Raw genomic sequence first — 17,506 nt, 5'->3', positions numbered from 1 at the left:
ACTGTCCCTTGTAGACAGTGAGCCCTGGAAATCAAAGCTGACACCTTGATTTACAAAGGGAAGGGTGTTAGAAACTAGCGTAGCCAGATATAGGAATGCAAGTGTCAAACTGTTCCAGACTGTACAGCCACATCCTCAGCAAATTACTGGCTTTTCAGTGTTCAGCTCCTGAGGCCATGAAATTATTAGTCTATGGAGACTACTTACAGTTCCTTTGTTTGTTTTGGGCTGTAGTATGCAGGTAAACAGTTGTGTGTGTTTTAATAACTCCAGTTAGGTTTCCACAGATGGAGCAACGTTAACTTTAAAGTGTTGCATGTGTACTTCTTGGTCACTCTATCTATTATGTATTGCAGTCTTGGTACAGAGCAGAGAAACCTGTGTGATAACTCTCATGTTACTCATTTTATTTCACTGTGCTCTGTTTCAGCCCATGGACCAGGCTTCTCTTAAAAATAGTGATGTTCTCATCCTGACGGGTCTTACACAAATCCCTACTGCTAACCCAGATGGCATGGTAGGAGAGTTCTGCAGCAACTTGGGTAGGTCGTTGAAAGAAGTCCTCTGTCTATTTTATCATCTTATTCATTGCTTTGGGTGGGAAATAATTCTGAGATTCCTGGAACTGAATAAGTTGTCCAGCTATAGCTTCTGGCATAAAACTAGCTGTTTAGATTTTACGATGTGCTCCTGATGTCATTAATACAGTAAGTGCTTGGAAAGACACAAGTTGTACCTAAAATGTTTTGGAATGGAACAGGTATAATGAGATTTAATCATCTGCTGCTCTTGGTTTGCTAAGTATGCCGCTCTAGCTGCCAACAGACTACGTGTTGCCTAGGTTTTGGATATTGTTCCCAGCTGAAATAGTAATATTTCCTTCCTGTATATCAGCCAGTGTAAAATCTTTACATGCTTTTTTATGACTTTCAGTTTTGAAAACAAGCACATCTGCTTCCCTTCTTACACCTGATTTTTAAATATATCAGAAGCAAACAGCACAATCTCTGTTTAAAAAAATACATCAACATATATTTATAGACCCCAGAAATATAAAACCTAATCAGACGCTTTCACAGCTGGAAAAGCTGATAATTGCAAAGCTGTGATATTAGTGTGAATGGCAGCGTTTTCCAGCCTGTTTGCAATGTCACATCCAGTGCTGTTCTCTCCTTTTCTCCCCTTCCCCCACCTCAGTGCCTCTGTGCTGTCACCCTTCCTTCACCAAAGTACTTTCTCATGTCTGTCCTGCTGTATATTGCCTGCTCTTTTGTCAGAGATCTTGCCTTTATTTTAAACTATTTTTTACAAAGAAGACTAAAAAACTGGTGGTAGGAGGATTCTTACAAAGGTTATCAAAAAACATTAAAAGTCAAAATCAGGGACTCCTCACTGTGAGCAAGTGTTTTGGTTCCTGTTACCCACCTGGGAGAAATTTGAGCTGTAATATTTAGGTGTCTTACCCAAGGCTGCAGAATAAGGTTGAGAACAGAAACCAGTGCAAGTTCTTAGCCTTACTTTTTACATATGTACCCTTGGAGAAGACAAAAAAAAGCCACAATACTTTGGTTTTTTCCTCATTTAAAAATCCTTGTGCATATTCACAGATGCTGAATATCTATATGCTGTCCCACAATCCCAGTATGAGTAAAGGCAAATACTACAAGGAGTGTAGACTCCTTCATCACCTACCACCTCTAAATCGAAATCAGGTATCTCTGTTTAGGACACGTTTTAGTTCAAACAGGAGTCATAGGTCCTGTTGTGGAATGTACAAGGTACAATTATGTGGGTTTTGTTTATATGAAAAGATGAATTACAGGGTCAGGATGGTTCCTTGTAGTGTAAATACCTGTTAATGGAGTGTGTTTTGGCATTTTGTAAGAATGGTAATTGTGGGTTATACCAAAGATCTCTCTGCCAACATTTGGACTCCGATAGGGGCTGTGAGCAGATGCCTAAAGTAGAACAGGGTGAGATTCTATGATACTTTCCTCTCATAATTTCATAGCCTTCAAGTATTTTTATTTCAGGAATTTCCTGAATTGGACATGGCTTTTGTGTAGTTAGTAATGTTCAGTGGATTTCTCTTCCAGGAACTTGTTCAGCCTCCCCTGAAGCTGTGTTAATTCTTAACACCTGTGACTTCCTTTCCGAAGTGATGTGTGTGCTTGTTTATGTGTGTGTATTATTCTGTGTTTTCAGTGTTTTTAAGCATTGTTAATTTTATTACCGTATGAGCTATGACAGATAAGCTTTGGTGACCTTATTGTACTAGATCCAGATGTGTTGCCTTTCTCTGTCCCTTCTGGACTGTTATGGCGGTTACTGTCCCCCTGACAGACGGCAGCATGACCACATCCTATCATCTTACCTTAAACCACCAAGGAAGCAAGTGTGAGCTGAAATGTTAGACTTTGTACTGGAGAAGCCAAGGAGTGTTACGTGTTGCCCTGCTGCCAGCTCTGCTTGCAAATGTGCTCTAGTAAGTGCCTTGGTGGTCACTCATGTCTTGAACTGCGACAGCTGGATGCTGAGTAAACAAGAGTGAGAGCATTGTTAATTAAAATGCTTTTATAAATTAAAGTCTTAGAGATGTAGCTTGGGCCAAAGCAAAATCCAAAAGATGAGTGCATATAAATAAACATGTTACATATGTAGGTACAGGTGGGTGTTTATCTACACAAGTTGTTCTGGTTTACAGAAACATTCTGAACTATTTTGAGGGTTTCACAGAAGGTCTTCAAGCTGGCTTCTATCTTGAAGGAGGCAAACTAAGAGATATTAGAAAATTATTAAAGACCAAAGGAAGATACGTGTTTAAAATAATGCCATTGTGAGAAACTGGAATTTGATTGGTATTTGTCAAAAAACAGCAACCTGAAGAAATTAAATAAATCTACGACTAATGCAGCGGTAAGACTGTCTTTTACATGACGCCAGCGGTATTTACACATCTACCCAACATCAGGAGAAGAAAATAGTGAATCAATTTTCTTTTTCAAGTCTGTAAAAAAGTCCAAAAAGCAATAGATTACTAGAAGAACAGTAGAGTAGGCAAGCTGAGCACAATAGTTTTCAGATATTTTTCCCATTCCCAAAGTGTTCAGGGGACTTTGCAAGAAACTCAGAATACACTAGGTAAAAATTCTTAAAGCAGATACTAGAAATTTACCAAAAAACGATCGTGAGGTAACAGCAAGTTTGTGAATAAGTGTTGTGAAGCACAGAACTGGAAGTGTGAAAATTCCACCTTGAACTCTGCTTTCATCCCAGCATGTAGAGTTGTAGATGATGTTTCCCATTATTACCAAGTCATATGCATGATTTCCTCTCCGCGTTGTGTGTGCAGCACTGAAATCACATTTGTCACGTCTCCAACCTCTCAGTTTAGCCCAAACCCCTTTTTCCTGTGCTCAGCACTGCAGCACCAGTACTCTGCAGCTCAAGAAAAGCAATTGTATTTTTACATTGCCTTAGGCATCATCAGCAGAATTACCAGACTGTCTATAGGGACAGTTTGTGATATTTTGTGTGCGTGTGCGGTCGTGCCTCTGTGTGTGCGCGTGTGTGTTTATATAAAGCAGAAAAAAAAGCACAGTTTGCTTTTTAGGTGCCAACTTGACCTTGTGGTGGCAGCTGTTCGAAAAGCAAGTATCTCATTGTGAGTTGTAAATTGAACAACTTGTTATGGAGCTACTGAAGGAGACTAAATTTGAAATGCCAAGATTATTACACAACTTTTATCAAGAGAGTGCATCCATCAGTCACAGAGATAAATTGGGCTTTAAACAGCTTTCAAATATACGTGTCCTCTTACTGACAACTATAGAAAGTTGCTGTAGTGGTGCAGAGAACCAGATTGGACCTGCTGCTTGCATGGAAAGCAATATGCTTGTAAAGGTTCTCATCCCCATTTTGCAGAAGCTAGGAGGTAATTCTTATCTCTTTATGCAACCACTTAAGAGCACCCTCAAGAAGTAGTACCCAGCTGTGCTGACCACAGCACATACAAATGAACTTGCACCGAGGAACTGAGTAGCGTGTTCTAAGAAGTTGTCACACAGAACCTTGTTGGTGGGATAGCCATGTTGCTGTCCTGTCCTGGGGAGCAGGGGTGTTCACAAGGCCAGTTTCAAAGGTGCATTGCTGTGCCACCAGGAACATGAGAATCGAGGGGCCAGCAACCCTGGGTCCTTGGCCAGGTGGGTAGGGCAGCTGGCTGCAAGAGCGCTCCACTCATCGGGTTGTGATTTTATGTAAATTATTGGTAACCGTTTCTGTAGTTTTCCTGGGAACAGGAATTCAAGTTGGAGTCTGCTCAAAAACCTTACCCTCCATTATTTTCTCTGTGGCCCCAGGAATGTTGAATTTCTGATTGTTTTCAACAGAAAAGGCTTGAGGTTCCCATAGTGAATGCAGAGCTGTGAATTCAAACTGCGCTGGGTGTGCGTGGCCAGGTTTTGGCAGCCGGGGGTACAGGGGCGGCTTCTGTGAGAAGCTGCTGGAAGCTTCCCCCGTGTCCGCTGGAGCCGATGCCGGCCGGCTCCAAGATGGAGCCAAGGGCTGACCCACCAGCGATGGTGGGAGCGCCCCTGGGGTAAGGGGAAAAACCCCCTTTGCAGGTGGGACCGGAGAGAGGAGCGAGCACAGGGGGGAGCCGCGGCCCTGCAGCCCCCCAGGCCAGGGCAGGGGGAGGCCGGGGGGCTCCAGGTGCCGCAGCAGAGGCTCCCCCAGCCTGTGGGGAGCCCCCGGCCGGGCAGGCCGTGCCCCCAGCCCGTGGAGCCCCCGGGGGCAGCTCCCCCCCGCAGCCCGGGCAGGACCCCCGGGGCAGGGGCTGCCCGCAGGGGGCTGTGACCCGCGGGCAGCGGCGCTGGGCCAGCTCCTGGCAGGGCCCGTGGCCCCGTGGGGAGAGGAGCCCGGGTGGGGGCAGGGCTGGGGACCCCGCGGGGACCCCCCTGGGGCCGGGCAGGGGGTGAGGACCCTCCCCACGGGGGGCAGGAGCCGCAGGGACAGCGGGTGGGGGACCGACCCCAGCCCCTACTCCTGGTCCCCTGTGCTGCTCGGGGGAAGGAGACAGAGCTGGGGGTGAAGTTAAGCCCGGGAAGGAGGGAGAGGGTGGGGTAAAGTATTTTTTAAGATTTGGTTTTATTTCTTATTATCCCACTCTGATTTTATTTTGGTGTATAAATGAAACTAATTTCTGCAAGTCCAGTCTGTTTTGCCTGTGACAGTAATTAGTGAGTGATCTCTCCCTGCCCTTACCTTGACCCATGAGCCTTTTGTTATATTTTCTCTCCCCTGTCCAGTTGAGGGGAGTGACAGAGTGGCTTTGGTGGGCACCTGGTGTCCAGCTAGGGTCAACCCACCACAAACGTTTAGGAAAGAAACCCACATTTTTCATGGCCTGGACAAATCCTTTAACCAGCCCATCGTTAGATGAAAGCTCTTCCTCCAGCTTCTTCAAAGGGAGGAGTGAGCCATTCATCTTAACCAGGTGAAACTAGTTGGAGCCCGAGTTCAAGAAGGAGCTAGTTTCATGGTAACACGCAGCCTTGGTGTATCTTTGTTCAGAGCAGAGACATTGCTGCAGGCATAGCCTTTCCTTAGCATTTTCTACTGATCACTAATGCACCCTGCACTCTGCATCCCCTGTCTCAGGCCCGTGGATATAGGTACTTACCTTTGCTCTTTGTAGAATTTTTGGGTGCATAATGAAGCAATGCTAATTCTGGTTCTGGAGCCAGAGGCTTAACTTTCAGGCCCCGGATGTCTTTGAAAATATTCTTAATCTCTTCATTCTTCTCTTCACATCCTGTTTACAGATGGGAGAGTTTAGACTCACCCATGTAGGAGGGATAATACAACACATTGCTGGGATGTTTGTAACATCTCGAATTCTGGACAAATGCAAACTACTGCTGTTGATATTCACAGATACTTTGATGATAGAGTTTGGATGTGACCTGGAGAAAACCTAGGCAATAAATCCACCTCAGTGCAGTTATAACTCTGATATAGAAGGTGTCTTTGACCACCAGTTGTGGTTGAGATCATCACATAACAGGCACTGACTGCTAAAAGGAGTTAAGCACCTAAATGCATGTGAAAAATCCTACTACAGTCTGCGCATTTCCCTAGACTCTGTAAAACCTTTAAACATTCAGCCATAAAAATCTTCCTTGAGCGTATAGGTGGGGCAGAAGGACCCTTAATGTGCTAAATCCGTACCCCATCAAAGCTTGTCAATAAACTGAAGTCAAGGAAGTGATTATGTTGGGATGCAATATATGTGATTTCAGGCTCTTTTCACAGCTTTTTGTGTAATGCCTTGATGCATAACGTTACTGCTGCTGCACTGCAATTAACATCAGTAGATGGTTTTACCCCACAACCACAGATGAAATCCTAGTGAGGCAGCAATTGCTCAGTTTGCTGGAGAAAGTATTTCCACTTTCCCATAAGGTGCAGCATTTCTGTAATTCATTGTGCCAAAAGAACAAAATGTTTGCTCTCTACATGCTCTTGCTGTTGTACTCAGATCTGTCTCAATTATAGCATAAACCTATTTTTCTTTTTTCTTTTTCTCATTTTTCTCTAGTCCCATGCTGTCTGCAATTCATAGAAGTTTTAAATTGTCCTTGTTACATGGAAAGAACAGAAATACTTAGAATTTTTAGAAAGCAGAAAGGCTCCACCCTCTTCCAGCTTCGAGAGCTGGTTGAAATAGCACATCTTCAGCCTTTTGTCTAGAGTACTGAAAACCGAGTACAGAGCGGTTTACCATGTCCAGTGCTCTAGGCTGAGACCCGTGAACCGTTGTCCTTCCCCTCTGGTGGACAGCTAATAGATGGAGCAGGGTTGATTTTGCTGGTGAGGTGTTTTGTGCCGCTTACTTACCGACATGTGCCGGTGCAAGACCGCCCCCTCGTGTCAGGAGTTGTGCATGTGCTCAGCCTGTTAGATGTCCCCCGGCTGATGAAGTGTAAGCGTTCATTCCAGTAAGCCTGGAGAAGGCAGTAAATAAATGTATTGAATGATCAGAAGTGTTTCTCTCAATTCATATGCATAATGTGTGCTGCTAATTCATGCAGTAGCTTCTTTTTATACCTTATGTAATATTTGGATTAAATGAATTTATTAAAAAGTTTAAATATTAATTCCATTAATTGATTTTTTTCATTTTCTCTCCCTTAGCTATGACAGTCCGGAATGGAGGAAATGTGCTGGTTCCCTGTTACCCCTCTGGAGTAATATACGATCTACTGGAGTGCTTGTACCAGTACATTGACTCTGCCGGACTCTCCAATGTCCCTTTTTATTTCATTTCGCCTGTTGCCAACAGCTCCCTCGAGTTCTCCCAGATCTTTGCTGAATGGTAGGTGTTAAAGGGCTGCTTCATTAGCCTCAGTTCACACACTCAGCTATGATAAATAGATATATGCAGGTTATCTCTACGTATTCTAATATATACTTGATTAGGATTGTGAACACGTTCCTTGAGTCACAAGGGTGTGCGTGTGTGTGTAAGTAGATGTTCTGTAATTAGGGAAGCATCGTTTTCTATAGAACATGCAAACTCAAATAATCTGTGCTTTTTGGTACTTGCACTGATGATTAAATTATCTACCTGACTTGAGTGAATTTTAGCTGTGCCTGTTTACATGTCTTACCCTGTGCCCCAGAACTATACCACAGTGTCCCTGTATAAGCAAAATAGATTTTTCAGGCTTAATTTTGCTGAGCCAGCAATGTATTTTCATGGCCAAAAAAGACCAACAGCATTCTGGCTGGCTGCATTAGGCAGAGCACTGCCAGCGGGTCAGGGAAGGGTACCCATCTCTGCTCAGTGCTGGTGAGGCTGCGTGCAGAGTGCTGTAGCTAGTCCTGGGCTCCCCAGCACAAGAAGGATATGAGCTTACTGAAGCAAAGGCCAGCACAGGGCCACAAAGATGAGGAGAGGCTGAGCGAGCTGGGACTCTTCAGCCTGGAGAACACAAGGCTCAAGGGGATCTTATCAATGTGTAGAAATACCTGATGGGAAGAAATGAGGGTGAGGGAGACAGATCCTTCTCAGTAGGGCCCACTGATAGAACAGGAGGCACAAGTTAAAACACATGAAATTCCACCTGAACAAAAGAAACACACTTTTTTACTGCAAGGGTGGTCAAACACTGGAACAGGTTGTGAAGAGAGGTTGTGGAGTCTCTGTCTATGGAGACATCAAAACCCAATTGGACACACTCCTGGACCTGCTGTAGCTGACAAAGCAGTGGGTTGGGCTAGGTGATCTCAAGAGATCCCTTCCAACCTCAACCATTCTGTGGTTCTGAGCCTTGGAAAGGAGAACCCAACCACTTCTAAGTGTTCCTAAATTCTTATAAATGGAGACATGCTCTTAGATTATTAAATAGAGTAAGTTAGCTTTTCTTCATCTCCAGATTTTTTAAATCTGGAGTTCAGGAAAGAAAAGGGAGCTCTTGGAAATCTTATGTGAACTGATCCCTCAGGAGAATTGTAAAGAGGATTGGAATCTGGTGAATTTTGATCACATTATTTTCAGCAAAAGTAGGAAAATCAAGCCTTGGTGTCCTACCCAAACTTCAGTGTACTCACCGGTGTGTTGGCTCATGTAGTTTACAGTTAAACAATGGTTTGGTTTGTATTTACATGGTGATTTCATTTCAGGAGCAGCTGGAGTGGTAGCTGCATAGTTCTTGTTACAATAATACTGTCAAAGTGGTAGGAATATTGTATGTGCCAGTTGGGTCATTTTGTCTGCTGTGTCTAGCTGGCACAATTCAGGCACCCAAGTGTTCAGACACTGTGTTTTTTAATTCTGCTTTGCTGTAGTGGCTTATATTCAAAAGTCAAACCCAGCATTAGCTAATCTCCAAACATTTATGTGTAAGATTAATGTTTTACTTATGTGAAAATGAAGGCAAAGTTTGAACATCTGTAAAATAGAGGTTTAGGGTCAAAAGTGGTGTCGAAATTCAGGGATTCCAGCCTTCTAATTCGACTATTTAGTCAGCTAAAAGAAATGTCCTGCTCTTAGTATCTCTCAGACTTTATCAAATTTAGTTTGACCCAGGCTTATTGCTCTTTAATAAAGTGAAGGAAAGTACGAGAAGGGGTAGTGTTTCCCAGAAAAAGCCACCAGTACAGTGTCACTGCAGGTAGTTGTAATGTCATACAGATCTCTTGACAAATACCTTTTTTTAACTTCTGTAGTGGGATGAATCAGGAGTCTGGCTACAGCTAATCAACAACTTCCAGTATTGATATTTTTGAAATAAAGGATTGATGTAAAATAGCAGGTAACAGTGAGCATTATGACATGGTGAGAGGCAGTTTACCAACATTGTAGCTGCACTAATAAAATAATAGGGGAATTAGATTATAAGGAACAAGAGGACCAAGCCACTGCTGAGAAGTGGGATGAGGCAAGTGGAATTTTTCTGTTGACAAGTGATTTGGCTTTGCAAAAACTGCTGAGGTCTGGACTATGCAATGGCATGGATGTTGAGTTAGAAATTTGTCTTCAACAGCAAATGAGTTTTGTTACATAGTGTATATAAAATTACTTTCAGCTGTTTTGCACCTTCTCTACGTGATCTCGCTATGACTGAGTTGTCGTGTCCTGTAGATGTTGGTCCTCTAAACAGGAAGACTGGAAGCAACTAAACAAATTGGTGATTTTGCACCTGATGCCACAGATACAAAATGGCTTTTTCTAGGAAAAGCGTAACAGTAGATGGCAGCAGATACTGCAGGATGTCCTGCACCTCTCTAACCCAGCTGGTTTTCCTTTTCTTTTAAAGGTTGTGTCATAACAAACAAACAAAGGTATATCTTCCAGAACCTCCTTTTCCCCATGCAGAGGTAAGTAAACCATGGTCTTGCTGTTTGCTAAGATCACAGTGAGTGGGTTTCTGGAACACAGTCCTGTGTGGCTGTTGTTTTTCTGATGAACACTTCTGCAGCTATTTAAGTTTTGTGTCATTATTCATACAACTTCCCCCCCCCTCCCCTTTGCTTTCTGTGATTGATTTGGGAGCGTGGAGGAGGAATGAATGATGGTGTTCCCTCAACTCAAAAATTATCATGGTGTTTATTTCAGCATGTAACTTACATATGCTTGCCTATTTTACTTCTTCCCCCACAGAAGGCTATCTGGCATGCACATGGTTGAGTGTTTGCTCTTATCAGACTGCAACCACGAATGTTCCTTTTGTCCAAGCAGTTTATTTCAAAGTCTGTAAAACTAAGAGCTTGTTACCAGAGAGAGCTTAGTCATCCTAGCTCCTTCTTTCCTAGCTGAAATAGGCACCATATTGTCTGCTGCAAGAGAAATGGTATCTTGAGAGACAGGTTTGATATAAAAAAGTTAAAGCTTGCAGCACTAAGTGCTGTCATTGGCAATTCTAAATGAAATTACTTGAGCTAGCATCTTACTGAAACGAAGAGGAATAAGGTTCCTGTGTTTGGGGGATCTCCCTGCAACATATGTTGAGAAGATCTTCCCTGCAACAAAATAATAATTTGAGGGGAAGTTTTAGCCAACCAGACATTAAGTAAATGTGGTATAACTCATGCCTTCGGAGTTATCTCACATATCAAGAAAGGAAAACTTACTTTTCCACTGGGAACAGGTAGATTTCCCACTGAAGTAAATGAGAGGCAAGCTGAGAAAGGAAGAAATGGGACAAAGAAATAATGTTAGCTAAATCCCGCTGCTGTGAGACAGTGAGCTATTTGGGGCATGCAGTCTCAGAAAACTGGCTCTTTTAGTTCCTGTGGTCAAAACTGTTTGATGGGATGTGCAGACTGGCCATTGCAGGTTTAAGAGTCTAGAAATTAAATGCTTTTTCAGGGATTGGTTGGGGTGGGGTTTTTTAACACCTGAGGTGTCTTGATCAGGGACTTGTTCTGGAAATTGCCATTGCCCATCATATCTATCATCTGTAGGTACTTCAGAGGTATTGTTGGAAGTAGGATTTGACCAGAAGTCCTCACTTTCCAGATGCTTGAATGCATTTCAAGCAGGATGCGCGGTGAATTATGTATAATCTGTTACCAAGAATAATGCAGACTGCAGGGCAAGCCACCTGTTCACCACTCCTTTTGTAACCAAAAAATTCATCCACACCGATAAAACAATTCCAAAGCCTGATCTCTGAGTACAGAACTCTGTAGCCATGCTGCTGACTATGCTTTCTAATTTCCCCTGCATGTCTGCTTTCTGGGGTGTCTTTGTTGATCCACAGTGTTATTCGTTTCACTAAGCCTATATGCTACCATAGACATTGCTCTGAAATTTTAGTTCACAATATGCATTGGAACTGGCAGGTTTAAGTAAAAGCCCTTCCAAAATGAGAAGCCAAACATGCAGCTGTCAAGGACTGGATTAATTAACCCATTTTACATGACAGGTCTTTGTGTTTATAGAGTGATAACTGTGTCCTCTAATTTTTAGGACATTTTATATTCTCCAGAGGCCTGTTGATAATGAGATTTTGCCAAATTATTGTTTAGCTGTTGAGACATTCCTCTGTGCTTCATTGTGTAGATCAAGGTAATTATCTAGGAAAGGACTTGGCAGTGGATAACAGATCAGTTTCCTTATGACAAAATGCAGCACACACAGGGAGTAATGTGCCTGCTACAGGTACAGGCTTTAGTTGACAAGACCAAATCATTCACGTTACGACCCACAAAGCTAGGGACATGTTGTCATGAGATGTACAGACAGCTTTATCTAGACCTATGGATATCACTGATAGGAAGCCATTCTTAGGCTTCATAAGTTTTTGCCTAAGAATTGCCTTAACTGTGCTAAATAACACAATATAATGTGTATGCACATCCTTGTGGCTCCCAAACTATGAAATGGCTGTAGCCTTCAGGCATTTCAGCACTGAGCTGCCATCTGAAGTAAGTACAGCACATTTCACAGTAAGTCATCTCACACAACTAAGATTGTGTGTTTGGGTGTTCACTTACAGCTGCTGTATCAACACTGGAAAGTGGAGTAAACACTGGGAAGTGGAGTAGCCTGCCCTACTCTGCCCCACAATGGACTAAACGGATCTCTTCATTGCTAATTCATGATACATATTGGCTGTTCTGCAAAACCAGTTTGTGTGGTGGGAGGCAGTGGCCCAAGGCATATAGCAACACTCTTTGAAAAGTCTGGCTTAATAGCAAACTCAAAGCAAAGTAATACCCAGGCAGAGAAAGACTGAGACTGCTATTTCATCTAGTGCTTTTCCTAAGGTCATAAATCACTGAAGTCTGAGAACACTGGATCAGATTGCTCTTTTCTGTTCTGTAAGGTGCATGGTTTGGTTTAGTTTGGTTTTAAACAATCAAAGCATATTGACATTTGTATAGATGACTGACATGTAAGACAGCCATGGTCACCAGCACAGAGCCAAGATGCCCGTGTCAGGTACCCACTGCTCAGCTGTGTCTTTCATTCCTTGTTGCTGTCCTCTGAGGGACAGCTACTGTCATCCTTTTACTCCTGTAATTCTCAGCTGCCTTGGGCTGCGTTCCAGTTTTAGTGGTACCTACAGCTGGTTATGGTTTAATGCTGTCGTATTGTTTCCAAGGCATGGGGGAGGAGCTGGGTTTCTTCTACTTCTATGAAATAAGGAGTTGGAACAAACAGTCTAAACAGAACAGGGGCAAAATCTTGTAGTTGACATTGTATATGTAACTCCTATAATGTGAAACATCTATATAACCTCTTTTTAGTACAATCTTTAACAAAGGTATTATTTATTCCCTGGCAGAAACCCTGCTATGCCTGTGCGAAGAGTATCCACAGCAGGCTCAGCTGCTATGATATTTTGCTGTAATTTTACCAAGCAAAATGGTCTTAATACAGACCTCAATAACTTGTCCATGGCTATACCATCAGCCTAGGAGAGAGTGAAGACTTGGGCTCAAGGCTTCCAGTTACTAATTTAGAGCCTTAGTCAGCAGCCACCCTTTTTGTCTTAGGTACACACTCTCTAAATCTGTGACTCCACAACCTCACAAGCAGGAGCTCTGCTTACTAATGCTTAAGGGAGTTTTTAATGAGTATCAGAAACAGACATTGAATGATCATTTCTCTTGTATATGTTGTTAGTGGAGAATTGCCTTACTTTTTTCAAAGCAATGGTAGGCTTCTGCAGTGTAACCTATGTGGAAATTGCCTATCATCAAAAGATGTGCTTAGCTGCTCAATTGTTGGAAGAAAATAGGGAATTACTCAGACATGCCTCTTAGTTATTAGCAAGCATTAATAACATGCCTGGCATGATACATCAGAAAGGGACAGGCCAGGAAATAAGCTTCTAATTATCTACGGAACAAGTCCAGCCCAGCATGCTGTCTGGTCCTGAAATTCAATGTTCCCCTTAGTTGTATAAACAGCAAGATTTAAAAACAAACAAGGCAAAAAATACCACGAATTGTTGATGTAGTCTCTTTCATCAATGAGTTCCAGTGGTGCCTCATACCTACTATAAAAGAGCATTTACTTCCTTTAATCAGTTATGATTGTATTTCGTATTTCACTTAACCATCCTTTTATTATTGTTGTAAGATGATAAATAACAGGATTTTCATCTTCTCTACGGTTACTTTTATTTCACCTTACTTTTCTTCCTATACATGGTTTGAAGCTTTTTTATTCCCTTTGCATGGAAATTTTCCACGTTTATGATTTATGTTACCTGTTGTGAACTCATTCCTTGTTCTGCTGTGCTAAATAAAACCAGACACACTGTTCAACTTTGCAGAGAACCCAGAACACTTCTACATCCTTCTCATTGCTTCTGCTTTAATGTAGTAGTAGGTGTTCATCCTATCTCCTCCCACACAATCAATGTGTAAAATTTTTGGGGTGGCAGTTTGTTTCCTAACATCCAGTCCAAGTGAACAGGGAATATAATTTCCCGCTGTTATGAGCAAGGAATGTGGGCTAAAGTGCTTCAGGCTTGCAGAGATGGATTTGGACATCAATTCCTACTAAAGTTAATACGAACAGAGTGTCCAGATTCTTGCACAAGCTTTTGAAGTCTCATCTCTGCAGCCTTTTAGCGGTGCACAAGCTGAAAGAGCTTCTTTTTAAAGGCTGTGATCTGTGATCACTGGGGTGAAGATTGCTGTGACTCTGTTGGAGTGAGTTAGGATCTGGAGCAGGGCTGCTGTACATTCCAGCCAGTTATTTCCCAGGAGAAAAAACTACAAAGTGGAGTAGAGAAACAGTCTGTTAGGGAAGGGATGGATTGCTCTGTGGATGGCTCTCCCCTGCGCTTAAACACAAGTGGCAATTCAGTTTTTCACCAGCAGTTATTGTGATGGGGAAGAGAGGAGAAGGAGCTCAAACTGAAGTGATGTTGGAAGCCTCTGCAAAGTTAAAACATAGAGTTCCCAAATGTTTGTGAATACAGCAGACTGGCCAAGGGAGGTGGTGAGTTCCACTTCCAAGGCACTGTATCAGTTATATTCTAGGATCAACTGTCTAAATAGGGTTAGACTTAAGCTCCATAGTGCCTAGCTGAAATGCTGTGGTGCAGAAATCAGTAATTTGGATTTTTTTAGAATTATTATTCTGGTATCCCAGAACCAGCTTGTGGTGTTTTACCAAATTCCTTGGGCTCATGGGAATGTCCCATCCTAACACAGCGACAGCTGAGGAATTAGCCATCTCCCTGACCATTTTAATGTGACCCATGGGTGCTACGCTCTGCACCATCCCTTTTGTGGAGGTAGAGACTTTATGAATGAATAGTCAAATTGTTCTGGCAAGGCAGAATGAGAAACTCCTTTTCCTTTCTGCTCGATCTTTACATAGACAATTTTAGGCTATGAGATAAGTGAATCCAGACTTCTCTAAATGTCTGCCACAGAAAAATTTGAGAGGTAATTTATACTGATCAGTATTTCCTAGTGGAGGAAGAATTTGGATTTACTGTCTTCTTATTAAGGATTCTGTTAGCAACATCTAAAAGAAATGGCTATGAAAAGCTCATTTTCTGACTCAAAAAATAGCCAGGGTGGGAGTAATATTGATTCTGTGGTCTTAAATATTAGCATTTGTCATCTTCGTCTCTGATTCCCTCTCCATATACCAGTTCCCATGTAACATATTCAAAGCAATAAATACCTGGAACCAGGTGATTATTTAGTATTATTTTTTTTGCCTTACAGTATTATATAGAATTAGTGTTACTGTTAGTGTTGGTCTTACAAAGGGAGTGAGGGAGGTGAAGTAATAAATGCTTCATTATATGAAATAAATATCATTCATTGATAAGAATCACATCTGTTCAAAATTCTGGATACAGAACACACACACAAACACATACAGAGTAAATAGCAGTGTATTTTAGCTTACTTCAATAAAGGGTACACAAAGGCTCTGGAGATTTATCCTGTTTATAGCAGCCGCTGCTGACCGTGTAAATCAAGTCTACCGCTTTAAAGAGAAGCACAACCATTTGGGATTTAAGAAAAACACAGCTCTCCTCAGTTTCAGTTCAGTACTTTACCATCCTCTATCTCTTAAGCTTTCAGTCAATAATGGTTCTTCCTGTAGAAAGATGCTCTGAATGTTGCTTCTGGTTTCCAGAAGTCAGCGCCGTTTTGAAAATACTAGTTGGCTAAAAGCCAGGCATTGGTTTTGACCCAGGCTGGTACAGGTTGGAGACATGAACATGACGCAGTCATCACTGTTGTGTTTATATGACCCATCTCATCTGTATATATAAAAGACCTGTACAAATCATTACAAATTAGTCACCTTAAGAATTCATGAATTTTGTCAGACCTGTTTTGCAAGTTCAGCTCCATATATTTTTGAATAGGCAATTAAAAAATACTTTGCTTAAGACTTTAAAATCTACCAGCTGCGTTTTCACTGGAATGGGTAGAATGCCTCTAAACTTGTTCTTGTAGCCTTTCACCCCTGCTATGTCCAGCTGTAAGAATCAGACATTGTGAGCTAAGGTATGGAGCTTCAGTAAACTTACCAGAAAAGATCTTGCAAGATAAAACACGAAAAATCACCACATCTTAGGACATGGTGCTGAGGATTTTATATGTGTCCCTTTCCCTTTCCATCCTGAGTTAGCACCCCAGTCAGAAGCAGTGCACCCCAGTGTTACACTAGATGCTTTGTTGTTGTAAATAAATAAAAAAAAAAATTTAAAAAGAAAAAAGAATGACAGGTAAAACTCAAGGTTCTGAAAACTGAGTTAGAAATGCTGTGTCTCTACAAAGTAATATGAAGGGATTTGAAGCTTCTATAATGCTTTGAAGAGAATACAGCTTTTATGTTTATAAACAATGAACATTTGTATAGGTATAGCAGTGAAATAGGCTGTTGAGAAGCTTTTGCACAGAGTGCTGCTCTCACATCTTAGCAAAAATTTGTCTGCTGTATAGAAATACATATAATCCTAAGGAACCTGTGAAACAGATGCTGGAAGAACAGTTTGTGATTTTCAGAAGTGTGTTACATAAATGCTAGCTGTGGTAATGTCTTTCACTTACCTATCTGCTGGTCCCTGATGAAGTTTTGCCCTGGAATGTCACATAGCCCATTTAATATTTGAAGTAGAAATTGTCCCCTTCTTCCAGTTTACCCAAATAAAACTACTTTTGCAACTTCAGTTTTGAGGCTTTTGGCTTCCTCAAAAAAAATTGGGAAAAGCTTCACGGGGCCATTTCCTACATGTTCTTTTAAATTGCAGTGTTTTACGGGATCAAATTTGTTTTGCCCATTGCCTGCTAAACTGCAGTTTTTATTACTGAAGCTAAGTTTAGATTCTAAATATTGCATTCCAGATGTGTTAATCAGAAATCTTTACCAGTCTTAATTGCAGAAATGTTTTCAAGGTTCAGTGCGTATTAACTGCCAGAGCAGTTACTGGATGGTTGTTTTTTTTCAAATTTCCCTCTTGAAGATTAAATAGGAGTGTGATATTACCGGTAAGCTGCAGAAAGTGTAGTCTCCCAGCTACTTCCTCTGTGATCCAGGGATCCACATGGAGATAGTCGGCTGTGCCCACCTACAGTTTCCACCTTAGGTCAAACCCCACAAGGAATGATACCAATCCCGTTCCATTCCAACCATCTAGCTATCGCACAGCAGTTAAAAATAGGACATGTGGGAAGTCAGATGCAAAATCACAGCAAAATATTTGCTGTTAGGAACTTGAAGGAGACCAAACTGGAGGAAGCAGAGAAGAAAGACACAAATATTGGCACCTATGCAAATATTGGCAACTCTCTGTTATTGAGAAGGGTATTGAGGGTAAGTTTGTACATTGTTTGTTCTAGCGCTAAAGCATATCTTTAGGTGATGATGGCTATGAGTTTAATAGTGTTGATACTTATGTTCAGTGATGCTAAATTCAATTTAGAACCTAATTGTGTAATAACCATAAGTTCTGAAGTGCTTTGTTGTGCATAGGTCATTAAGAGGCTTAAAGAAGCATCAAAA

The 17,506-nt window shown here is 41.8% G+C and overlaps 1 protein-coding gene across 5 annotated transcripts in view; it reads left to right on the top strand.

Annotated features, from left to right (window-relative positions):
* INTS9 (integrator complex subunit 9) overlaps positions 1-17,506 on the top strand; it is a 72,865-nt gene that overhangs the window by 28,997 nt on the left and 26,362 nt on the right. For all 5 annotated transcript variants that reach the window (XM_037391712.1, XM_037391711.1, XM_037391714.1 and 2 more), the window contains 3 exons: positions 431-542; positions 7,198-7,378; positions 9,825-9,885. In XM_037391712.1, the coding sequence (XP_037247609.1) occupies positions 431-542; positions 7,198-7,378; positions 9,825-9,885 (354 nt within the window). The remainder of the gene's footprint in view (positions 1-430; positions 543-7,197; positions 7,379-9,824; positions 9,886-17,506) is intronic.

This window comes from Falco rusticolus, chromosome 6, assembly GCF_015220075.1.
Source record: "Falco rusticolus isolate bFalRus1 chromosome 6, bFalRus1.pri, whole genome shotgun sequence".
Classification (NCBI taxonomy): domain Eukaryota; kingdom Metazoa; phylum Chordata; class Aves; order Falconiformes; family Falconidae; genus Falco; species Falco rusticolus.
Note: the sequence above shows the minus strand (reverse complement) of the source record. Positions and strands in the feature narration are given on the sequence as shown.